Source organism: Procambarus clarkii, chromosome 14 (genome assembly GCF_040958095.1).
Source record: "Procambarus clarkii isolate CNS0578487 chromosome 14, FALCON_Pclarkii_2.0, whole genome shotgun sequence".
Lineage (NCBI taxonomy): Eukaryota > Metazoa > Arthropoda > Malacostraca > Decapoda > Cambaridae > Procambarus > Procambarus clarkii.
Genome location: NC_091163.1, coordinates 45,761,811 through 45,788,946, shown reverse-complemented (window position 1 = coordinate 45,788,946; position 27,136 = coordinate 45,761,811). Strand labels below are relative to the sequence as shown.

General features: G+C 45.7%; 1 protein-coding gene across 1 annotated transcript in view; it reads right to left on the bottom strand.

Moving 5' to 3' along the window:
* Nucleotides 1-27,136, bottom strand: part of LOC138364627 (tripartite motif-containing protein 59-like) — a 101,047-nt gene that overhangs the window by 52,643 nt on the left and 21,268 nt on the right. The window contains exon 2 of the mRNA XM_069324578.1: nucleotides 18,114-18,184. Coding sequence (XP_069180679.1) covers nucleotides 18,114-18,119 — 6 coding nt within the window. The 5' untranslated portion in view covers nucleotides 18,120-18,184. The remainder of the gene's footprint in view (nucleotides 1-18,113; nucleotides 18,185-27,136) is intronic.

The window sequence follows — 27,136 nt, the reverse complement described above, 5'->3', positions numbered from 1 at the left end:
TCACCACAGAGAACCACTGAGCTGGTATGGTGAGTGCAGACAATAACAGGTGACCACACAGTTAGCAAACAACGTTATCTCCCTCCCTCAGCATTACTCCTCCCACAATACTACGCACAGAGCTAATTATCACAACAATCCTGCTATTATCAGAATCCTGGTCATTTTTATCAGTCAGGGGTCTTCTGTAATACTATCATTGCTAAATAATACCAGTTACATGTATATTTTTACATTTTTAGGCGATGCTGTAGTTACAAGCTGAACAGCAATGGTGTTAGCTCATGCTGCATGCGCCAGCCTTGGTTGCTCAGTCAGTACTGAGGCTCTCACACCTTGCAATGTTGCACACAATTTTTCTTTTAAATGGAGTCTGTTTACAAGAGCCCTGAGGAAGCAGATATAAACCCCGTGTAGCCGCGGGACTTTTAAATCTTGCGCGCGGTAATCCAACACATCAATAGCTGTGGTGCACAATTCTGCGATAGTTACTCACCACAGCTATTGTTGTGTTGCGCAGTTTAAGAGTTAATATGCAATACAGCATGTGAAGTTAAGTAGGTAGTAATGAATTCATAAGTGTTTCATGTTCTCAAGACAACAGGAATCAACAAAAACTCCATGATTTGCTCATCATCAGTTCTGCTGATCTGTCTGAAGAACAAGAAGGTGAGAACTGCTCCAGTGTAGTGCATGAACTGATTAGAACAGAAACAAACTTTAATGATAATATTAAATCTATCAGAATAGACAAAGAACAATCACCATATCATCAGACAGATGCTCACTAAGCTAGCTTATCCCAATGATAAGTAAGACCTTATTCAATTAACTGCAAATATAAAACCAGCCCTTATATTAACCCATATATTAGCAATACATACATATACGATGGGAGTAACTGTCACAGAATGGCGCACATCGTACATTTACGATTGAGGGTCTAGCACATGATTTTTAATGCCCCGCAAGGGATAGGGGCAAATATAGTCCAGCCAGGATCGATAGCAAATAGACTCCATCTTGGAAAAAAATTGTGGATAACATTCCTGTGAGAGCCTCAGTAATGAGTGAGCAACCAAGGCTGGTACATGCAGCATAAGCTAACAGCACCGCTGTTCGGCTTGTGAACACAGCATCACTTAAATATATAACAATATCAGGCAATGCAATGGTATATAGCAATAGTTCACACATTTTATTATATAAATATATCACACTACACACTATTGAATAATATTACTGCAAAAAATTAAGAAAAAATAAACCAAAAACATTGAATTATATAGGTAATAATATATTTGTGGCAACTCCCGCCTGACAGCTCAGGCGGAGCAGACCTCCTCCAATGCTTGCTCTGTCAACGCCTCTTTTTTGCCAGACTTCCTTGCCCTATTGCGGCCAAAATATGCCATCTACAATTTTTTTTATTATGTGTCTTGTGCTCAGGGAACAAAAGTTAACACTTTTATCAGACAAAAATATTTTGGATTTTTTTTCTTGCGCCTGGCGGTGTTGAAGGCATTAACCACTGTGATGCGCCGAGTTTATTGTGAACTTCCCCCTGTCCACATAAAATCAAGTGTTCCCCCAAAATCCTTTTTTCTTCGTAAAATGATAAATTCCCTTCCCTGAACATGTCTATGTAAAAATAAATACCAAATTCCATTCACTTTGGCTGTGGGGACGTGGACAAGGTGTGCTGTGACGTCATCAGGGCCTGGTCGCCCGTGCGTGACACGCCCAGACACGGTCGCACAGGCCATTCAAGCACCAGGTGTTGCCACAAATATATTTTCAATTATTTGTTCTATGTTTTTCCAATGCTGTTTTTTTTTTTTAATGTATATGATGCATATTTGTGTCCTTTACAATATGTATACAGTAGAACGTTCATAATGTTCCATAGAACTGTGATACACGTGTCAGTAATGTGTCCACAATAAATGTTTATTGTCACAATATTACTTGTTAAAAATTCACTAAAATTACAATATGTACAGTTTCACACACTATTTACACAGTAACACACTGTATTACACACTCAGTACTTTGGAAGCGAGTCCGATAATCAACAAAGCGGTCCATGATACACAGCGAGACTTCGTTCTCGTTGCACCAGGTACAGATAGATTTTCGCTTCATGTTTCTTCGTTCTGTGTGCTTGCAAATAACACACTCATGTACACCCTTAGCTTTAGTACCTGTAGGTGGTATGTAGTCAAGCTTGTAAAGCGTAAGGTAGTCTTGAAAAGATTATAGGAAAAAATCAATTTGTAAGATGGTCTTGAAAAGATCGCTTTGTAAGTTCCCACATAGGAAGAGATTCAACCAGCCTCGAAGAGTGTCCATCAGTCTGGAAGAGATTCAGCCAGCCTCAAAGAGTGTCCATCAGTCAGGAAGAGATTCAGCTATTCTTGAAAATATCTATGGAAAACACCACCATGGAAACTGCTAACACTGTTCATCTATGCTACTTGTATCAGATGCATCATCACTGAACACAGAAAACGATTCATCTATATAAATTGGAGATAGCACAGGTGAGCAAGGATGGCGCGCTCTGAGCTACAACGGGATACGCTCGCTGTATCGTCCTCATAGGTGCTGTATCACTTGCATTCGACCTTTGTGTTAGGTCCTTATTGCGCCTAGCTTCACCAATATTATGACCCTTATGTTCTTCAAATAAGGTTTGAATTTCACCAACAGAGCGCGATCTTTCAACACCGAGTCAGACAGGTGTTTGGGAGCCAGAGGTGCGTGCGCCACCCATGGTTGCACACTCAGTACTAACCCAGCCAGCAGCTCTAGGGCATTCTGGGAATTTGTTCTAAGATGACTGCCTCTCACTGGAGGAACTAAGAGTACATTTCGTACACAACCAACCGTGCACACATTTAGAATAGGTAAGAAAAAATAAAAAAAAGTTTTCTCGTTTGGCGCAGTTTCCCATGACCGAGAATACCCGGTTGGCGCAGTTCAGTGGTTAAGGCCCAGAGCAGCACAAGTGTTAATGAGTGCCTAACCAAGCAGCGTTGATCCTCTACAGACTGCATCATAATCACAAACAAAACCCAAATCTTATCAAGCAGTGCTACACCAGGAATGGAACGATCATTGCTAAGAAAGAACAGGCAAAAATATGAAATAAAAAATGGCCAACAATTATTGGCTTTCTTTGTTGATTGTGGCATAGCTGAAAGCCAGCAAACTTACAATGTCATTGCTGCAAGTAATACATGAGTGACAAAGCCTACCCAGCTTAACCATATTTAACACTACACTGTGCAACGCACCTTGAGATCTCATAGGTATAGCGCATCATTCATAACTCTCACGGCTACATGGGGTTCACAACAGCTTCCTCAGGGCTCTCCTAAACAAACTCCATTAAAAAAAAAGAAACGTGGGCAATATTCCCGGGTGTGAAGGCCTCAGTACTGAATGAGTAACCAAGACTAGCGCACACAGCATGAGCTAACAGCATTGCTGTTCAGATTGTGACCACAGCATCGCCTAAAAATGTCCAAATATATATATATCTAGTATTATTTAGCCATGATAGTATTACAAAAGAGCTTGACTGATAAAGACTGTGTACAATGTTCAGATATCAGTGAATAAACGCTGTTCAAGATGCTCACAGCGCTAGCCACAGCACACTGCCATTATTACGTCCATCTAAAATTCTTCAAGCGACTTCTTGTGTGTCATTATAAAATAAACATATGGAAAATTATTCATTTACATGATTTAGTGACCAGGATTCTAATAATAGCAGGATTGTGGTGAGAATTAGCGATGTGGGAGGAGTATTGTTGTTGAGGGAGGGAAGGAGATAGCATTGTCTGCTGGCTGGCTGGCGTGTGGCAACATGTTATTGTCTGGAACCACGATACCAACTAAGTGGTTCGCTATGGTGAACACAAATATAGATACTTATATATAACGTGTGTATAGTGTAATAACAGCAAAAGGAGTTTGTTGGGATGAACCATTTTGTTGAAGGAGTGGGTGAGGCTGTCATCTGCTACCTGCTGTGTGACTTATAATGCAGTGGCCACTATGCTGTTTGGACACCATACCAACTTAGTTGTACAGTTATGGTGAATAAAACATGTAGATATTTATGTATAATGTGTGTATATTGTGTAATAACACCACAAACAGTATTGTTGTGGGAAAAATGTTAGTGCATCTGGTCTTGAACCAGTGAGGGAGGCAGCTTCAGCTGTGTGTGTGTGTGTGTGGTGCGACCTCTCTTATTGCCTGAACTCCTCATACCAGCTTAGTTGTACAGTAATGGGGAATAAAACATGTAGATATTTATGTATAATGTGTGTATATTGTGTAATAACACCACAAACAGTATTGTTGTGGGAAAAATGTTAGTGCATCTGGTCTTGAACCAGTGAGGGAGGCAGCTTCAGCTGTGTGTGTGTGTGTGTGGTGCGACCTCTCTTATTGCCTGAACTCCTCATACCAGCTTAGTTGTATAGTAATGGGGAATAAAACATGTAGATACTTATATATAACGTGTGTAAATAGTGTAATAAAACAATAACAGTATGGTGGGAGGAGGAATGTTGGTCAGTGGGTGTTGAAGGTGGGAGGGAGTCAGCCAGCAGACTGCTGCCTGCTGTGTCGCAGCCACTCTTGTTGTTTTGGGCTCACTGTGTCGCAGCCACTCTTGTTGTTTTGGGCTCACTGTGTCGCAGCCACTCTTGTTGTTTTGGGCTCACTGTGTCGCAGCCACTCTTGTTGTTTTGGGCTCACTGTGTCGCAGCCACTCTTGTTGTTTTGGGCTCACTGTGTCGCAGCCACTCTTGTTGTTTTGGGCTCACTGTGTCGCAGCCACTCTTGTTGTTTTGGGCTCACTGTGTCGCAGCCACTCTTGTTGTTTTGGGCTCACTGTGTCGCAGCCACTCTTGTTGTTTTGGGCTCACTGTGTCGCAGCCACTCTTGTTGTTTTGGGCTCACTGTGTCGCAGCCACTCATTGTTGTTTTGGCCTCACTGTGTCGCAGCCACTCTTGTTGTTTTGGGCTCACTGTGTCGCAGCCACTCTTGTTGTTTTGGGCTCACTGTGTCGCAGCCACTCTTGTTGTTTTGGGCTCACTGTGTCGCAGCCACTCTTGTTGTTTTGGGCTCACTATACCAACTTAATGGTTCATTATGGTGAACACATATGTAGATAGGTATATACAATATGTGCATATAGTCTAATAACAACAAAAACACTGTTTGATTGATCATAGAATATAATATACCTGTCACATATATGAGCCCCATAATTTCCAGCATAGCGATATTCCACACATTGAACTATATAAATTCCATAAATTACACACTTTTGAATAATATTACATAAAAAAACAGAGAAGAAATGAATGAGAAACATCAAAATAATGTTGAAACATTATATTCGCGGCAACTGCTGCCCCATGGGGTGGCGGGGCGTAATGACCTTGAACCCTTCATCGCTCAGCGCCCATAATTTGCTCAACTTCCCAGCTCCATCACGGCTAAAGTATGTCACATACAATATATTTTTTTTAGTTTCCCATGATCAGAGACTGTATTGTAACAATATAAGAAAATAATTTTTGGAAAAGAATTTATTTTCTGCACATCAGGGGTTTGTCATATTTTAATGCAGAGCAGTGCAGTGGTTAAAAAAACCAGCGTTGAATGTAATGAAACACCATTTTCTGGGTGAGACCCAGAGGCTCCCCGGAGCTATACCGGGCTGATGTGTATATATTAGACCGTGGCAACAGTCAATCGAAGGAGTTCTAGGCCTACCAGGGACCAGAGCCAGAACCTGGCCCCCTCAAGAGAGGCACGAGGAGTAATGGCCTTAAGACACCCCTGCGTAATTGGAAGCAGTCTTTGTCTGCCATCTACCAGGTCAGGCACCCAGAAAGGTAGGAATTCCAAAACAAATTACTGCTGATCAAATAAATTGCAAACCAAAAGCCTAACTAGCAACAGAACTTCCGCAGTCAAAACCAAGGACAACAGTATGACGTCACCACAAACACCAAAACCAAGGACAACAGTATGACGTCACCACAAACACCAAAACCAAGGACAACAGTATGACGTCACCACAAACACCAAAACCAAGGACAACAGTATGACGTCACCACAAACACCAAAACCAAGGACAACAGTATGACGTCACCACAAACACCAAAACCAAGGACAACAGTATGACGTCACCACAAACACCGAGCATCCGTCTGCGCAACCCCCCCCCCCCTCCCTGAGAAAGGGATGGAGGGGTCCCAGACTTCCGCACCGGCAACTCTCCCCAGTTCAGAGGCTGAGTATCGAAAATGCTAAAAAAAACGCCAACCGGAGGGAGGGAGGGATGCCGGGGAGCCTCCGGGTCTCACCCAAAAAATGGCTTTTCATTACATTCAACGGTGGTTTTCTATGGAAAGCCCCTTCAGCTCCCCAGAGCTACCTAACCAAAGAAAAAGAAAAGAGGGACTTACCCGGGAGGCAGTCGTCACTCGCTCATCAACTCAAAGTCGAGACAACTGGCTGCAACCTGCGACCCAAGGATACACACGCCCGAGAAGGGCCAGGAACATTAACAAGATACCGTGCGGCCAGGACCATGTTTGACCTCCAAAAGCCCTATGCCCGAATGTCAGCCCAGGACATATTCCCCAAAACAGCAGCCAAAGTCGTGAACTTACGAACATCGTGGGCACAGGAAAAGACTGCAGGCTGACTGGACCAAATAATCCTGTGGATGACTTGGGAGACCCGCGCCCTGGAACAGGAAAGAAGGGAAACCCGGATCCACCCAAAGAGCGTCCCTTACCACAGAGGCTGTGGCGCGCAGGTAACGACGAAGAACTGCAACCAGACACAAAACATTATGCACCCCCGGTCGAACCAACCAAGCATCAACAACCCAAGGACCCCTTCGGAAAGCAGCAGACTCATTCTTCGCCAGAAAAGAGGGAGAAGACTGCAAACGAACGAAACAACCACCAGGACCGAAAGAGCAGAAACCCCTTCTCCGGAGGAGAGCATGAAGCTCCCCGATCTGAACCCCAGAGGCCAATGCCAACAAGAAAAGAGCCTTAGAAAAACAGTCCTGAACCGAGGGGGCCACCACAAGTCGAGGAGAAGAGAGAAAAGAGAGCACCCGGTCCAATGACCAGGACGGCTCAGGCGGCGCACGAGCAGGCCGGAGGTGAAAGAACGCCCGAGAAAGCTTGCGGAACGGAGCAGAAGTGACAGCCACCCTAGGAGCTGTGTTGTTGATATAAGGAGGTTCCTTTGATTATTCAGGTTAATTCACGGTACTTAATGTGAGCAAGCAATTGATTAGTTATAGCCTAATTATAAGAATTAGTGCCAGCTGTCCGCGTAGTGACGGTGTTTTATATTAACGTAAATTGCCTTGCTGAAGTAGTTGTGATTGCACACAGTAGTTCCTTGCAACTGTTGCAAGATTAGAGGGGGCAGTAATGTAGGTATACTTTTGTTGTTGCTAAACCGTGTGTTATTACTGTGTGGGTACAGTAATTAACGTGTTGCAGAAGCTGCAACCGTATGTGGGCTGTGCATTTATGTTGTTATGCATGCCACTGTAAGTGTGACCTATGTAACCTGGGGTTACTTTGTATTCTTTAAGTTGTGTTGAGGACTTAAGGATTCAGTGAGTTAATTAATGGGAATTAACTTTATAAGGGGTTGCACATTACTTGATGAGTGTGAGAGCTGTTAAGGGGAACAGTGCTGAGCTTGTTGAAATACGTTTCCGGTGCAATTAATTGTCCGTGTGACAACTAATTGACCACTCTAGCTAAATATGTAATTAGCATTCTCATCATGAATTCACGTAGTGGTGAGGAACTGTCAGAGTCTGTCAGTATTTGTGTTAACGTAATTTGCTCGAGACTAATTACCTTTCTGGGGTATAGCAATTAGTGGCTTTTGTTAATTAGTGGAGTAATTAACATCAGGGGTCTTGATGACTTGGTAAAGCGAGGCCATGGAGCTAGCATAACTCATTATATTAATCATATCCTGTCTGATGACAGTGGATTAAGATGCACTCTTGTTAATTAGTGGAGTAATTAACTCCTCGTCCGTGAATTCACAGTGTTTGATGAGACTTGCTTACGCAGTGCGGAGTGAGACGTATTTATGTATGATTAATTATCAGTCCTGGTGACAGTTAATTAATTGCTCGGGGTTAATTAGGGTATTTAACACTCATTAAAGTAATTTTGACATAGACTGTTGAGAAGCTACCAAGCTAGTGGTAGGCTTAGTTAACGTGACTCGATGGGGATTTAATTAGTTGTCCGTTTGACATCAATTAGGAATTACTCACTGAATACTTGCAAGGAGTCAAGTGTGATGTAATGTAAGAGACTTTGAGTTATTGTTAACAAGATGACTTGTGTTAAGAGAGACACGTGTTTGTGATTAACGTAGAAGTACCTTGTTGCTGACTGCTGTGATCAGTCAATTAATGTAATTAATCACATAATCAATTTTGTAATTGATTAAGGCAATTTCTTTTGTTTATCATCTGGTGACAAGAGTAAAGTAACTTGGGGATTACTGAAGTAGTGTCTCAGAATCCCACCTTGCCTGGCTTTGTTTACAGTTTACAGTGCAACTTCTTGCAGGGAGTTGCAAAGAGTGTTTACATTAGGTTGTGATAGGAAGAGTCACTGTTGGACTACCCGCCTAGTTATGTGGGTATCTCGCCTGTAGGGGTTGGAGGGCCCGTAAGATTGTAATTATAGTATCTGTTCACCATGAAGCCATGACTATATTGATTGCAAGCTTGTGTCATCAGTGGGCATCATTGTTCAGTTAGTTCATGTATCAGCCCGCAGTGCGAAGGGCTGTTGAATAGCTGTGTTGCAAGTGCCACTGGATAGACAATAACGTAACGAATCACTCACTGTGGTGTAAACTAGGCTTGTGAATTATTTTTCTATTTTTTGCTTTGCAATATTGCGTCATCAGTGGGCACACCTGTGTTCAGGTTAGTTCAGTATGCAGCCGCACAGCAATGGACCGGAGTCATTGCTATTTTAGCTGTTTGTTTTAGTGCCACGGGATGGACATTAACGTAACATAAACTTGATGTTGTATTAGTTTAGTGTCTTGTTATTAATAAATTATTTGTTGTTATAGAAACGGTCTTTGATGTCAACCCTTCAACCATTCTTTTCCACCCATGTTCTGCTTTATTATGATTGTTGCAATGTTTTAAATGACGGTTGTTCTTGGGAATTCGAATTCCAATTCATAGCACCACATCAAATACAAATATTTGATTGTGAGAACCTGTCGGTTACCCTTTATTGGTTTTAACGTCCTGTTTAACTAGGAGGAATCAGCAGCCTATGTGGACAGGTTTTCACCCTAGTGGTGGAAGCCTGGCGGTTTGCTCCCGCTTTTCCTTTTTCTATTGGACTCATGCTTATCTGCCGTGTGCAGTTCTTTAAACTTGAGGTCCACCTCCTAAGGGAGGTAGGCGTAGAAAAAAATCTCACAGCCCTCTCATAAAGTTTCTTAAAATTGGCAATGATTTTCTGGTCTATAGGCTAAAGTAGAGGAGTGGTGTTGGGAGGAAGGAACTTTATTGTAACAAAACTAAATTCCTCCATCAATGAATCCTCCAAACCTGGAGGATGGGCAGGAGCATTATTGGGGAGAAGCAGGGCCTTGAGTGGCAAACTGTTCTCCTGCAAATATTTTTTGATGGCAGGGCACACCACTTCATTCACCCACTCCGTAAAAAATTGCCTAGTCACCCATGCCTTAGCATTAGCCTTCCACATCACACACATTTTGTGTTTCTGCACATTATATTTTTTGAAAACCCTTGGATTTTCAGAATGATACACAAGCAAGGGTTTAATTTTCAAATCGCCACTAGCATTACCACACAACACTAGAGTAAACCAATCTTTCATAGGCTTGTGTCCAGGCAATGACTTCTCTTCCTTGGTAATGTATGTTTTGTTTGGCAATCTTTTCGAAAATAGCCCTGTCTCATCACAATTAAACACTTGTTGTGGTAGGTATGCCTCACTCTGCGCAAAATCTTTAAATTCGCCAATGAATCTTTCAACCGCTGGTTTGTCTGAGCTGGCAGCCTCCCCATGCCTAACAACACTATGAATTCCACTTCTTTTTCTAAATTTCTCAAACCATTCCCTGCTCGCATTAAACTCTTTCACTTCTGCATCACTCGTTCCAGGGGTTTTCTTCAAAAGGTCTTCATGCAATTTTCTTGCCTTTTCACAAATGATGGCCTCCTAAACGCTATCACCCGCTAACTCCTTGTTGTGTATCCAAATTAATAATAACTGTTCGACATCTTCAAGTGTTTGTGTTCTATGTTTTGTGATTATTGATACGCCTTTTGCCACTTTAGCACCCATAATGTCCTTTTTCTTAGCCAGTATGGTGGATATCGTTGACTGGGATTTGTTGTATTGCCTAGCCAATTCAACAACCCGCACACCATCTTCATATTTACGAATGATCTCTTGTTTCTGATCTATGGTCATCCTTACATGGGATCTCATATGTTGAGCCTTACCACTGACTTTCCTGGGACTCATGGCGTGATATATAATAATTACTTTAATGTTCAAAATGCAAAAAATCACCACAAATGCGGAATTTCTTATAGGCGAGATCGTCATTAAGTGGGCAGCTGTAGTAAACTGAGGCAGGTCGGAACGCGTGACCGGGAACCACACGCTCGGTCGACCCGAACGTGTACCAACAAATATCGTTAGTCAACAACACCATCGTATGTCGAGTCGCATTTTTCGATGAAATTTACATTGTAACTCGAAATTATCGTAAGTCGGGGCAATCGTAAGTCGAGGTGCCACTGTATATCCATATCAGCCATAATAGCTCCGGGAAGCCGACAAAGGCTCCCCCAAGAGAAGCACAAAAACAATTAAATTCTTCACAAAGAATTCAGACATGATCATCACTAAGCCACTAAGCAGGAGACACTGGTAAACCAGGAACCACGCGCTTGGTCGACCTATACGTGTATCAACAAACTTGCCAAGCGAGGCAGAGCTCGTATACCGAGTCAAATTTTTATGAAGAAACTGAGCTCATAAGCCGAAATATTAGTAAAGAGGGGCATTCGTCAACCGAGGTTCCACTGTACTGTACAGTGCATCCTCACTTAACGAACCTCGCTCTAACGAATTCCCAGCTGGTTTGAAGAAATTGCATTCGGTACTAAATGTTCAGTGGAATATACAAATATTCATCTGTGTTGTTCTACTGATGGTGTTGACCTAGACTGGCACGGCAAGGCGGGTGAGAGAATTGTGTACTGTACACACTCTTCACATCGACCACTTCAATATCCGTATCACTAGTAACCTGTACAGTATTAGATCTTTTTCCAGATTCGAGTTATCAATATCATTGGCAAGGTCATCTCCAAGCAATATGCCCTGTATTTCAACATCGGAGTGTTTTCTCAACATGGCCGAATGGGGACTGGGAGCTCAATGTGGATGTGTCCAACATGGTTGCTACAGTAAAAAACCAGCGTTGAATGTAATGAAACGTCATTTTCTGGATGAGTCCCGGAGGCTCCCCGGAGCTATCCATGGCTGATATGGATGCCCTAACTATTTTGCATCAGTCGATGTGGGTGTAGTTCTAGGCCTACTGGGGACCACGAGCCAGAACCTGGCCCCTTCAGAGAGGCACGGGGAGCAATGGCCCATAGAAATGCATATGTGATTTGGAGCATTCTATATCTGCCATTGACCGGAACAGGCACCCAGAAAGGTAAGCGCCACAAAACAAACCCCTATTCTGGTTAACAACAAAAATCGACAAACGAGTGGACAGAACTCCCCCAGGAAAACGAACTAACAAGCATGACGTCACACGAGCCGCGCCACATGTCTGCGTAGCTCCCCCCTCCCGGGGAGGGGGAAGGGGGAGCCCCAGACCCCCGCACCGGCGATCCCCGCCCCAGTTTTGAGGCTGGATATCAAAACCGCGAAAAAAACGCCAACCGGAGGGCGGGAGGGTGCCGGGGAGCCTCCGGGACTCACCCAGAAAATGGCGTTTCATTACATTCAACACTGGTTTTCTGGGGGGAGCCCCTACGGCTCCCTGGAGCTACTTCACCAAAGACTACCTAAGAAAACAAGGGGACATACCCCGGAGGCGGTCGGTGAACCACTCCACAACACGAAGTCGAGACGACAACTCAAGGAACTCTCTGGAAAGCAGCAGGCACATCATTCACCAGAAAAAGGGAGAACGGCCGCAGACGAAGAAACCTATGACCACGACCATAGGAGCCCAAAACCACTGCGCCTGAGAAGAGCATGAAGCTCTGCCACACGACCCCCAGAGGCCAATGCCAACATAAAAAGAGAGCTGAGGTAAAGCAAACCTGACCCCAAGGAGCCACAACCACCATGGAGAAGAAAAACAGGAGAGCACCCTGTCCAAAGACAGGACGGCACAGGCAGTACATAAGCAGGCCGGAGGTGAAACAACGCACGAGACAGCCTGCAAAACGGCGCAGAAGGAACATCGATACCGAAAGCTAGCAGCAGAAACCAAGGTGCCAGTCCCAGGAACGGCCCCAAGCTCTTCTACATCCTCCGCAAGCCAATCCTATGACAGCCCCAGGAGGGAAAAGAAAACGCAGGACCAAAACCAAAATGCCACAAGCGTGCAAGTCCACCGCCACAAGTGCAGCCGACAGGGAAGGAACCAACACAAGGAGCCACCCCACACCAACATCCCGCAGAAGGGCAGGAGTGAAAAGACTCATTAAGAGGAGCAAAATCGCCCCCAGGAAAACAAGTAGCACCGAGACAGCGCAAAGAGAAGAGATATGCACAAAAGAACAAGAAGGCCAAACACCCAGAAGCTGCCAGGAATAGGACCCACAAGCTCTAGAAAGGACCGGAGGGAAGTAGCAAAACCGTCCTGAACCTTCGAGAACAAAAAGAAGCAAACACAAAGGACGAAGGCACAAAAACCCCGTCGCACCCGAGACCAAAAGTCATGCAGAAACCCCAAGAAGAGGGGGACATGACGGAGAAGGCCCGTCTCGGAAAAAAGGGGCGAAGACCGTAGAAAAGCATCCACCGACAGGACGGAAACAACAGGCATAATGGACAAGGAAACCGGGCTCAGGGAGGGGCCGACGCCCACAAAGCACATGCGAAGAGGGGGAACGGAAAAACCCCACACCACAAAACCGCAAGCCCCGCCCAGAGGGGTAGAAATACCCCGGAAGGGACCAACGGGGCCTGAGGCCCCTCACGTGAGCCCCACCCCAGCCCCGGGGCCGAGCTGTCCCCTCAAAGCCCCAGCGTCAAGAAAAACCCCGGGGCAGCCGGGAAAAACACTAAGGAAGGGAGCCCACTTGGCTCTGGAACTTGAACCGAAACCGGAGGATAGGCGAGGGGCGAGATGAAGACCCCCAGCTCATCCCCAGCCAGCACAACGAGGCGAGGACAAACCAGAGAATCCAAGGAACATGGAAAAAACAGGCCCGGCACAGCAAGCCCAGCAAGGAGGGAGGGCCCCAGAGGGAGCACGGAAGAGCCGAACATAATGCCACAACCAACCCTGACACGCAGCTGCAGTACCAAAACCGCAGCAAAACGTCACCACACTCCCCGAGGAAGCAACAGAAGATAGATAAATCGTACATGAGTGGCACACAAAGGAACACAGGCAGAAACCGAGCACCCAACTGAGCCACAGGGACGGTAGAAGAAATGTGTGCAGTGTAACAGGCAATCGAAGGAACACATTAGGCAGCCCAACTTGGCCTGACCCCATACACAGCCCCAAGAGCAGAGACGAGAGCGCCCATGAAGCACAGAATCCACTCAATAGGCAAACGACAGGGGAGAGGCGGAACCAAAGAGCCAGAACCCAAACCTGCAAGCACAAGGAGGCGAGCACAAAACACCCTTGACACAGGAAAACGTACCACCGAACAAGCACCCCCACCGCTGCACTGCGGAACAAGGTGGAGGCGGGGTCCCGAACTCCAGCAAGGTTAGACAAGCATAGGAGAGGGGCAGGAGGAGTACAGGCAGGAGCCGCCTCGGAAAGGACATCAGACACCCGTGAACCGAGGAAGGAATCAGGTGGAGAGAACAAGAGCTGCCCAGTATGGGCTAATAGCCCTGCAGTAGGCACCTCGGGTGGTATGGTCCACGTTCTCAAGGACGTATGTACACCCATTCCTACTTCCAAAAACAAAAACAGCATCAGGACGAAGGAGATGCCAAACCGCACCAACTCACCTGCAGAACATAGGCGCTGAAGGGCCATGACTCAAGATTTCGAGTCCGTAGCCGCCAGAGGCAGCCCATGCTGGAGAGGAGGGGAGCAGCGAAGGAGGCTCCCCACCCTAGAACGCAGGGAAAAACCACATGACTTCCCCACAGCGGCACCCCAGAACACCCCCAAAGCAACAGGGCACGGATTGGATTAAGAAAAGAGCGAGAGGTGAAGAACCCCGAGAGAAAATGGATGCAGAACACATGTGCACACCGCCCGGAACCAAAACTAACTCCCACGGCGCATGCGCAGGACGCGAAAAAAAAAAGTAGCCCAACAAGGCGAGAAGTAGCCCAACCAGTCGAGAAGTAGCCCAACAAGGCGAGAAGTAGCCCAACTGGCAACAGTAGCCCAACAAGGCGAGAAGTAGCCCAACTGGCGACAAGCAGCCCAAACTGCAACAAGGAGCCCAAAACGGCTACGAGGAGCCCAAAACGGCTACGAGGAGCCCAAAACGGCTACGAGGAGCCCAAAACGGCTACGAGCCCAAAATGGCTACAACGAGCCCAAAACGGCTACAATGAGCCCAAAACGGCTACAAGGAGCCCAAAACGGCTACAAGGAGCCCAAACGGCTACAAGGAGCCCAAACGGCTACAAGGAGCCCAAACGGCTACAAGGAGCCCAACCTGTCCAGACAAGGAGCCCAACCAGTATGGAGGCAAACTCCAGGACACACAGGAGGCAAGCCGCAAAGGCCAACTGCACCACAGACGAAGAGATGCAGTTAGCCGAAAACCTCCGGAAGACGGAACCGAAGAAACCACAGGGACACGGAACCGAACCCGGGGAGGAGCAGAACCCAAGCCCATATTGTACGCAGAGGGGGGAAAGAAAACCCCACTCCTCGCAACAGTAAGCCCCACTTAGAAGGACGGAAATCCAGGCGGGGCGCAATGGAGCCCAAGGCCCCCAAGGCCGCTCCTCCCCAACCCCAGGAGCCTCTACACCAGGCCCCGGGGCCGAGTCGACCTCCAAAGCCCCGGCCCCACAAGAAAAAGCCGGGGCAGCCGAGAGAGCTGGAAGAGAAGGGGCTCACTGGTCAGACCCCGGAGCATCGGCCGGAGGAACAGACTCGAATGCCTCCGCAGCTACCCCGGATGGGGCAACCCCCGAAACTGCCCAAGTCTCAGAACCTCTAACCCCGCCCCGACCCCGAAGCCTGCAGATGTATAGGGGCCGGAAGCAGGAGGGGGAAAAACAAGGGGGGCGTGGAAGAACCAAGGCTGAAGTGACCAAAACCCCCAAGTCTGGGTCCCTACACAAGCGGGGCAGCATTAGGGCGTCCGGGGAAGCGACAAACCTGAGCGCGTTGCAACATCCTACCCAGCAACGTGCAAGCTGCCTGCACCCATGAGAATTCATCAGCAGACTGGGTGAATCGAGTCACGAACAAGCAACAAAGCTCGCAGGACTCAGGGTCGAATGTGTCACCGACCCAACAGGCAGCATGATGGAGGCAAAAACAAGGAGAGTCACCCTGAGACAAAGGGACAGAGCAACCCTCAACTCGCACAAAGCGAGAGGGGACCCAAGGGTCTCCACTACCGGACCCGAGAGCCCCCGCGGGGTTTCCCAGGGCCCCTAGACTGGGTCTGCTAAGGGTTATCCCAGGCAGGAGGCAGGACACTGCTAACCGGTGCCCCAAACTACCAAGCAAACTGCTAAAGCTGAACCCACGGGACGTGTCCACCCATGAGGGCGAAGCAGGGGGTGCCACCACACAAACGAACCTAATATAAGGGGGGGGGAACACAAGGCAGACCCCCCTACCAGGCAAAAACAAATATAAAACAAAAACCACACAAGTGGACAACGTACCCAGAGGGAACAGAGCCGGTCGCTGTCATAGGTGAAAACTAGCTACGCAGTACCCTGCGCCCCACCAGTGCTATAACTACCACTTACCCCAAGGTAAACAAGGGAGTAAAACCCCCAAACACTCGGGGCGGCCAAACGCCAAGCAGCAAAAAGCCAACAGTGGTAGACCCAAGGTGACTTGTGGAAGGCAACCCCAAGCCCCAAGGGTGGTACTTACAGGGCACTCAGGGAAGGTGACCCTAAGCACATGCAGCCCGAGTACCTGAGAATACTACTCCCAGCTCACACGACCACCGGAAGAGCAGCACTGAAAACAAGTCACAGCACTGAGACAAGACCGGAGCTGGAGCCACACAACCGTGCATTATCCCATCAGCCGAGGAACTGGGGCGGGGATCGCCGGCGTGGGGGTCTGGGGCTCCCCCTTCCCCCTCCCGGGAAGGGGGGAAGCTGCGCAGACATGCGGCGCAGCTCATGTGACGTCATGCTTGTTAGTTCGTTTTCCTGGGGGAGTTCTGTCCACTCGTTTGTCGATTTTTGTTGTTAACCAGAATAGGGGTTTGTTTTGTGGCACTTACCTTTTTGGGTGCCTGTCCCGGTCGATGGCAGATATAGAATGCTCCAAATCACATGTGCATTTCTATAGGCCATTGCTCCTCGTGCCTCTCTGAGGGGCCAGGTTCTGGCTCGTGGTCCCAAGTAGGCCTAGAACTCCACCCACATTGACTGATGCAAAATAGTTAGGGTATCCATATCATCTATGGATAGCTCCGGGGAGCCGTAGGGGCTCCCGCCAGAAAATGAGTCTGCCCACGGCTGTGGGGCATGCTGGGAATATTTTTCAAACTGGTGGATGCTCATTGGAAGCCTCAGGCCTCCATCTTGTACCCAAGTTTTGAATCCTACAATATATCTACGAGTGCATTAAGGGGTTATGTGCACCCCCGATTGAGTGCATTAAGGCACTATGTGCAGTTCAGAGGGTTAATACACTCAACATAACTAGTTAATATCACCATGATTAATACACTCACCATCACTGGGTGATAACAATAATACACTCACCATCACTGGGTGATAACAATAATACACTCACCATCACTGGGTGATAACAATAATACACTCACCATCACTAGGTGATAACAATAATACACTCACCATCACTGGGTGATAACAATAATACACTCACCATCACTGGGTGATAACAATAATACACTCACCATCACTGGGTGATAACAATAATACACTCACCATCACAGGGTAATGACACCATGATTAATACACTTGCTATCACTGGTTAATAACACCATGATTAATACACTCACCATCACTGGGTGATGACAATATGATTAATACACTCACCATCACTGGTTAATGACAATATGATTAATACACTCACCATTACTGGTTAATGACAACACCATGATTAATACATTCACCATTACTGGTTAATGACACCATGATTAATACACTCACCATCACTGGTTAATAACACCATGCTTAATACACTCACCATCACTGGTTGATAACACCATGATTAACACACTCACCATCACTGGTTAATAACACCATGATTAATACACTCACCATCACTGGTTAATGACAAGATGATTAATACACTCACCATCACTGGTTAATGACAATATGATTAATACACTCGCCATCACTGGTTAATGACAACACCATGATTAATACATTCACCATCACTGGTTAATGACATCAAGATTAATACTCACCATCATTAGTTAATAACATTATAATAAATACACTCACCATCACTAGTTATTGAAAACATAATAAATACAGTCATTATCACTAGTTACTGTAAACATCATGATTAATATGCTCACCATAACTGGTTAATGACATCAACATGACACACACACTCACCTCTTGTACAGTAAGAATAAAATTGTCCTTACCATCATTAATGGGCAGAAGTTGTGTTTGCTATCGTCCTTGGTAGCCGAGCAGAGACTGGAAGCCGTATTACCTATTAGGGGAAATAAAACATTTAAGGTTTCTATAACTAAATTTTCCCATCAAAACATAATAAATGTTTAGAAAAATGTAATAATTTTGTTTATGTATTATGCTAAGAGCAGGTTCTATATTGGTACGGAGTACCAGAAGCATCAAGAGTAAGTATGGGCCAATAGGCCCTTTGCAGTTACTTCCATTCTTCCCTCTCATTTATCCAATTAATACCCAATGTTCCGTGTTCTGTCTTGTGTTGGTCAAAAGTTTGTTCACCCTCATACAAAACTGTTGCAACATATCACCTCACCCAAATGCGAGTATATAAGACAAGCTGTTTAATTAGGCATGTATTATGTTTCAGATCCTCATTTTTACCGTACCCGAGTACCTGAAATTTATCATTGTTAAACATCATGTTATTTTCTGCTGCTCAATCGAAAACTTTGTTGACATCTGCTTGTAGTTTTTCAATGTCTTCAGCAGAGGTAATTTTCATGCTGATTTTTGTGTCATCTGCAAAGGACGACACGAAGCTGTGATGTGTATTTTTGTCTATATCAGATATGAGAATAAGGAACAGTAGCAGTGCAAGGACTGTACCTTGAGGTACAGAGCTTTTAACATCGCTTGGACTCGATTTTATCTGATTGACTGTTACTCTTTGTGTTCTGTTCGACAGGAAATTGAGTATCCAGCGTCCTACTTTTCCAGTTATTCTCATTGATCAGAGACTTCTTTTAACAATATAAGAAGAGAAAATAATTGTTTGGAAAGAATTTATTTTCTGTGCACCAAGGGGTTGTCATATTTTAATGCAGAACAGTACAGTGGTTAAACAAAGCATGCTGTTCGATTAGACCATTTCAGCAGCCCATTATCCATTTCAGTAATTTTCCTTGTATTCCCAGCTCAGCAAGCTGTTCTAGCATGATTTCCCTGTTTGCTGTATCAAAAGCTGCTGCTAGGTTGATGAAGACGGCTTGAGGGGAAGCTTCAATATGAGCGAAGTAGTCAGGAAAACAGTGTTGTGTACTGAGCCTCAGGCATAAATCCAAACAGTTGGGGAGACAGGTGCCCCTGTATACGATACGTGAGTCGGTTAAGGACAATGTGTTCAAGCACTTTACAAACACATGATGTTAGAGATATGGGCCTATAATTATCTGAGTGTGGTTTGGGGATATGAACAATAACACTCTTTGTCCAAGCATCAGGTAATACTCATTCACTTAACCCTTAAGCTGCAAAACACGTCATATGACTTTTGAGTAACTTACGCAAAAGTGCGCATCACGTCACATGACGTAATGAAGTACCGCGCAAGATTTGAATAGCCAGTGGGGGGTAGTGGGGGCCCCCCATACGCTGCCTAGGGGCTATAGTAAACAGCCGCCACTTTGAAAAAATCCAGCTCCGCCACCAACGCGTGGAAAGCCTCAGTTACCTAGCAGTCACCATGGCGAGCGCACGGCCAAACGCCTCCCGGGCACACACCACTCAATCACTTACTCAAGAGTTAAGTGAATTATAACTAGTGAATTATTTTCTGATGGTGAGGAATGTGATATTGATAACTCTGACATTGATAAGCACTACACGCAATTGACCGATGATAGTAGCACATTGTGAATTTGAGAATACAGCCTCTTCCCATTGCGAGGCCTACACGCTTACCAGTGCCACCTCGCCCAGTGTCTACTCCAATTCGTGCACGACCACACAGTTCTTGTACTTATTTAGAGTATGAGAATATTTTGGGCGACGAGTCAGAGGAAGGTGACTCTTTTTCTGCTTTTAATGAGGTGGATTCAGAACATAGTGTTACCATGCCTGTCGCTAGTGCCAGTGGTGTTACCAAGCGAGATTTTGTCGCGTCAGCAGCGTCTCGCCCAGCCAAGCGCCGCCGCAGGGCACCACATGAGGAACCAAGACCCTCATGTTCACGTGATATTACCTCATGTTCACATAGCACCCGTACTTTGCATAGACAGGCTTCAGCTCCTGGTACATGGTGTGCAACGATTCTTCGCCGTCGTGCCGGTGTTTCGTCTCGCAGGACACAAGGTGTACTTGTGTGGAGTGATGGTATTACAAACCTTTTCCCTGATACTGGTGAGGACGTGTGTGAAATAGACTATTTTACAGCATTTAATGATGAGACGCTCATGGAATATATTGTACACCAAACGAACCTTCATGCAGCTCATCTCATTGGAAAAATATAACAGAATTTTCACGATTACAGCATTGGAAAAACACCACTGTAGGTGAAATGTATTTATTTTTGGCACTATGTATGTTGATGAAACATTGTGTAAAACATATTATCTCAGATTATTTGAGCAAAGACCAGACTGTTCCAACACCTTAGTTCGGGAAATATATGTCCCAAGACAGGTTTCAGATACTCCTCAGGTGTCTTCATTTTGCAAGTAATGAAGACCGGACAGAGATTGATAGACTTTGGAGAGTCAGGCATATTATGAATGAAATGATTGGAAAGTACAGATATTTCAACGTACCAGCACAGAAGCTGGTGACTGACGAATCCCTTGTGCTTTTCAAAGGACGTGTTGGGTTCAAGCAGTATATTCCCTCCAAACACAACAGATTTGGATTGAAATTCGTTGTTCTTTGTGACTGTGAAACAGGATACGTGTTACACATGATTCTGTATTCTATTAGCAATATAGACATTCCCGGTAACGACCAACATGGTTTCTCAGGTAGTGTGGTAAAGTCACTGATGGCACCATGGATGAACAAGGGCCACATTTTATACACAGATAACTACTATACAAGTCCCTTACTAGCTAGGTTCTTGATTGAAAATAGAACTGGAGTGTGTGGCACAGTAAAGCCAAGAAGACGAGAAATGCCAGTGTTTGACAGTAATCTTGAAGTTGGTGACTGCCAGCTAAGAAAAAGTGATCAAATACTCTCAGTTAGGTGGAAAGACGAGAGAAGTGAACTTGCTGACAACCGTTCATGATGGTACAATGGTGAACAGTGGCAAGGTGAACCGAGTAACAAAACAACCAGTATATAAGCCAGATTGTCTTCTTGACTATAATATCAACATGCGTTTGGTTGATAAACGTGACATGATGGTGGGCGCTGTCGAGTGTGTTAGAAAAACATTGAAGTGGATGAGAAAAGTATTTTTCCATCTGGTTGACGTAAGCATGCTGAACAGCTACAATATGTATCTGGTGAAAACTGGACGTAAACCAAGTTTCCGTTCGTTTGGTTTTACACTTCTGACAAAGTTACTAACAAAGTTTGGCAAAGAAATTCCTGGCATACAAAGACCCCATCATGATCCCAGTGTTGCAACATGCTGCTACACCCAGGCTCACTTACACAGAGGCCTTTTAAGCACACAAACTAAAACATTTGTCACCAGCTGGAAAGCGTGCAATAGGCCAACGTGATTGCATAGTTTGTAGAACAACAACAACAACAACAAAAAATGAGATCACAGAAACGTAAACTAGTGCAAATATGGTGTGAAGTGTGTGCAGTCCCGTTGTGCGCTGTCAACTGCTTCAACGACTACCACTATCTCCAAGACTTCTAAATGTGCAATGATGTTGCAAAAACCTGTAAATAGTGAGTGGATGTGTGTAAATATAATAATGAAAAATGTGAATACATACATGGCGTAATTGAAAACATTTGTGTGTGCATTATTGTGGCACTATTAATCAGGTGTATACACAATGTATGCAAGTTGTATTATAATTCAACATCAAGTAATATTATATGCAACACAATAAGTGAAAAAGTAGAGTTGAGTATAGTCTTTACATAGCCAGGTCTCTGTTAAAATAATAAATGATAGTTTAGTACATAATGCTGTGAGTAGTGCATTTATATCATCAAATTTTTTACCAAGTGATCTGACATTTTGGTTGAAAACTGATAGGCAAGTGTTATTTTGGAGTTTTTTTGTGCAAAGTTTGGTGTGTAATAGGTGCAGTAGTGATGATCAATATGGTGGTTATTGTAGATGTGTGAGAGCAGATTTAGTTGAGGATCAATATCAGCTTGCATGTAGATGCAATGGAGTCAAGATACAATAAGGCAAGCAATTACACAACAGTAAAATACTATATCTGCTGTAAATATCAAATAACTATAACAAAAACACACACAAAAAAGTCAAATAAAGATCACTGTAGTTAGACAAGAAGGATACACAAGTAAAAACAAAAATCAATAAAGATTGACAAGAATAATGTTCAATAACAATATGGAATTAATGAAGACAAAAAAAATACAAGGTTAATCTTAATTAATTAATACTGACTTAAATAATCATAAAGTAATATAATTTTAATGACAATTAACTATAATTAGCTTAGTTATGATCCAATAATTAATATATACTTAAGAAAAATATGAACTTAATTAATTAAATCCAATAAATGACTAATATAAATCAAAATACCATTAAATTTAAAGATAACAGAGTAAGATAATACATTTGAGTAAGATTTTACTAAGATGCTGAGGTAGATGCTTACATAAGTACATGGAGACTTTACTGAGATGTTAGGAACTTTTATGGATGAGAGAGCATTATTTAACCAATAGAGTGAAAGACAGCACCTTGGACAAGGTTAGGCCAGGTTAGGCTCAGACACTCATGAGATATTTTTAATATTGGCATTGGAAAGATTCTGGTTTTCAGATATGCCACAGTCATTAAAGGTCAGTAGTTGTTGGTCACACTTTATTTCATATCTTTTTCCTGCTCTATCCTTCTTTACAATGATCGTTCCATTCCTAGTGTAGCACTGCTTAATAACACCTGGGTTTTGTTGGTGAATTTGATGCAGTCTGTAGAGGAGGGATCCATGCTGCTTGGTAAGGCACTCATTTATATAGAGGTTGGTTTTTTGCTTTGTAGCTGTTTGTATGAGGTCATACTTAGCAGCCTGATTTGCAAGTTTGATGAGCATTCACGTAATGCTGTGGGGACTGTTTTAATCTTTCCTGACAGCCGATTTGATATCAACGTAGACTTTGATCTTTGAAATAATTAAGGGCGTGAGCTACATTACAGCAGTTCTCCCCTTGTAGTTCCTCTGGTAGATCCGCAGAGCTAATGATCAGAGAGTTGTGAAGTTGTTGTTGTTCTAAGGCGTCTTCAGAGGCCGCCTGGTGCAACTGGAGATTTATTTATTTTTCCAGCTTTTGAAGGATGTCGCTTTATCCTGGTTGCATTTCCCCTGGTCATAATCTTATTTATTTGCTCCATTGTGTCACTTGTGAATTGCTTGATTGTTGGTCATCGAAGATTAAAGGAGGCGGACATAGTTTGTTGTTGATGGGAGACCGTGGCTTGGAGGGCCGCAATTGCTTCCGAGGAAACTAGATTGAAACTACACAATCTACACTAGATTGTGTAGTTTCTTCAGCCATTTGTTGTCCCGCAATGGTTTGAAATTTATACAGGGAGGCATAGAGTGAGTGAATTCCACAGCTTGAGTTTTGAGTTGAGTCGTTGGCAGCGGCTGGGAGAGAGGGTTGGTAACGCCAGGTGCTGTGTTTACCAACACTGGCGATGATCCCAGTGTTGCCGTTGTTTCATTTGGGTCTCTTGGTAACAAGTTGAATGGGCGAGAGGCACCTCTACCTTGCTTGTTGCCAGGTTTGGACATGTTTACGGTAGTAGATACTTGATAATGTTTACAGAGGTAGATACGTGGAGACTGGTAGTGGAGGTGGGTTAAGCATATAGTGTACGCCTGGCAGCAGGGTCATACATAAACAGGCACAATGAAAATTGGTTATTTATGGTTGATTACTGTTGAAGTTTCCTGTGAGTTATGGCATATTAAGTCTCCATGCACTTATCTCTTGCTAGACAGCAGTTAGGCAATGTAGTGTTGGGTGGAGACCAAATTAACCCGAATTTTATGCCACAGTGCTAGTGTCTCCTGCCTGCATTCCCGCATAGTTATCTGGAAGAGGAAAGAATACAACCCTCTTCCCCACCCTTTCCTTTCAAGGAATAGAGGTATGAAGAAACCCCAGAGCTGGTTGATACCTGGTTGGTTGATATCTGGTTGATGGGGTTCTGGGAGTTCTTCTACTCCCCAAGCCCGGCCCGAGGCCTGGCTTGACTTGTGAGAGTTCGGTCCGCTAGGCTGTTGCTTGCTGCGAACCGCAGGCCCACATATCCACCACAGTCCGGTTGGTTCGGCACTCCTTGGAGAAAATGATCTAGTTTTCTCTTGAAGGTGTCCACGGTTGTTCCGGCAATATTTCTTAAGCTCACGGGAGGATGTTGAACAACCGTGGACCTCTGATGTTTATACAGTGTTCTCTGATTGTGCCTATGGCACCCCTGCTCTTCACTGGTTCTATTCTGCATTTTCTTCCAAAATGAAGAATCTTCATTTTGAATCAAAATGAAAATCTTCCAAAAAACTGAAGACAAAACTCACAAGAAAAACACAGAAACCACAATGGTGCCCCAGCACCAGGCCAGGAACCATGATAGGACCCCAGCACTGGGCCAGGCACCACATTGGGACCCCAACACTGGGCCAGGCACCATGATAGGACCCCAGCAATGGGCCAGGCACCACGATGGGACCTCAACACCGGGCTAGGCACCATGATAGGACCCCAGCACTGGCCAGGCACCACGATAGGACCCCAGCACTGGGCCAGGCACCACGATAGGACCCCAGCACTGGGCCAGGCACCATGATAGGACCCCAGCACTGGGCCAGGCACCATGATAGGACCCCAGCACTGGGCCAGGCACCACGATAGGACCCCAGCACTGGGCCAGGCACCATGATAGGACCCCAGCACTGGGCCAGGCACCATGATAGGACCCCAGCACTGGGCCAGGCACCATGATAGGACCCCAGCACTGGGCCAGGCACCACGATGGGACCTCAACACCGGGCCAGGAACCATGATAGGACCCCAGCACTGGGCCAGGCACCACGATAGGACCCCAGCACTGGGCCAAGCACCATGATAGGACCCCAGCATTGGACCAGGCACCATGATGGGACCCCAGCACCGGGCTAGGCACCACGATGGGACCCCAGCACCAGGCCAGGCACCACGATGGGACCTCAACACCGGGCCAGGCACCATGATAGGACCCCAGCACTGGGCCAGGCACCACGATGGGACCTCAACACCGGGCCAGGCACCATGATGGGACCCCAGCACTGGGCCAGGCACCACGATGGGACCCCAACACCGGGCCAAGCACCATGATAGGACCCCAGCACTGGGCCAGGCACCATGATAGGACCCAAGCACTGGGCCAGGCACCATGATGGGACCCCAGCACCGGGCTAGGCACCACGATGGGACCCCAGCACCAGGCCAGGCACCACGATGGGACCTCAACACCGGGCCAGGCACCATGATAGGACCCCAGCACTGGGCCAGGCACCACGATGGGACCTCAACACCGGCCAGGCACCATGATGGGACCCCAGCACTGGGCCAGGCACCACGATGGGACCCCAACACCAGGCCAGGCACCATGATAGGACCCCAGCACTGGGCCAGGCACCATGATGGGACCCCAGCACTGGGCCAGGCACCATGATGGGACCCCAGCACTGGGCCAGGCACCACGATAGGACCCCAGCACTGGGCCAGGCACCACGATGGGACCCCAACACCGGGCCAGGCACCATGATGGGACCCCAGCACTGGGCCAGGCACCTGAGCCAAGCCATCCACCCAAAATGGGATGAGACACAAAACTCCAGAAACCTGCTGCGAGCCATACCCAATTGTCTGAGTGTCAAACAAGAAAGCCCCTGAACCCCAGGATGCACTACACAAAATATCTTTGGATGGTTGCCAGTATATGGATAGTCACCAGTAACTGGACAATTGCCAGTGACCAGTCACCAATGTCTGGTTACTAGCATCTGGATGGTCACCAATATCTGAATGGTCACCATTATCTAGATGGTCACCATTATCTAGAGGGTCACCATTATCTAGAGGGTCACCAGTATCTAGAGGGTCACAGTATCTAGAGGGTCACCATTATCTAGAGGGTCACAGTATCTAGAGGGTCACCATTATCTAGAGGGTCACCATTATCTAGAGGGTCACAGTATCTAGAGGGTCACAGTATCTAGAGGGTCACAGTATCTAGAGGGTCACAGTATCTAGAGGGTCACAGTATCTAGAGGGTCACAGTATCTAGAGGGGTCGTCAGTATCTGGACAGTTGCCAGTAACTAAACAGCTGCCAGTAACTGAACAGCTGCCAGTAACTGAACAGCTGCCAGTAACTGAACAGCTGCCAGTAACTGAACAGCTGCCAGTAACTAAACAGCTGCCAGTAACTAAACAGCTGCCAGTAACTGAACAGCTGCCAGTAACTGAACAGCTGCCAGTAACTGAACAGCTGCCAGTAACTAAACAGTTGCCAGTAACTGAACAGTTGCCAGTAACTGAACAGCTGCCAGTAACTAAACAGCTGCCAGTAACTGAACAGTTGCCAGTAACTAAACAGCTGCCAGTAACTGAACAGCTGCCAGTAACTAAACAGCTGCCAGTAACTGAACAGCTGCCAGTAACTAAACAGTTGCCAGTAACTAAACAGCTGCCAGTAACTAAACAGCTGCCAGTAACTAAACAGTTGCCAGTAACTAAACAGCTGCCAGTAACTGAACAGTTGCCAGTAACTAAACAGCTGCCAGTAACTGAACAGCTGCCAGTAACTAAACAGCTGCCAGTAACTGAACAGCTGCCAGTAACTAAACAGCTGCCAGTAACTGAACAGTTGCCAGTAACTAAACAGCTGCCAGTAACTAAACAGCTGCCAGTAACTAAACAGCTGCCAGTAACTGAACAGCTGCCAGTAACTGAACAGTTGCCAGTAACTAAACAGCTGCCAGTAACTAAACAGCTGCCAGTAACTAAACAGCTGCCAGTAACTGAACAGCTGCCAGTAACTG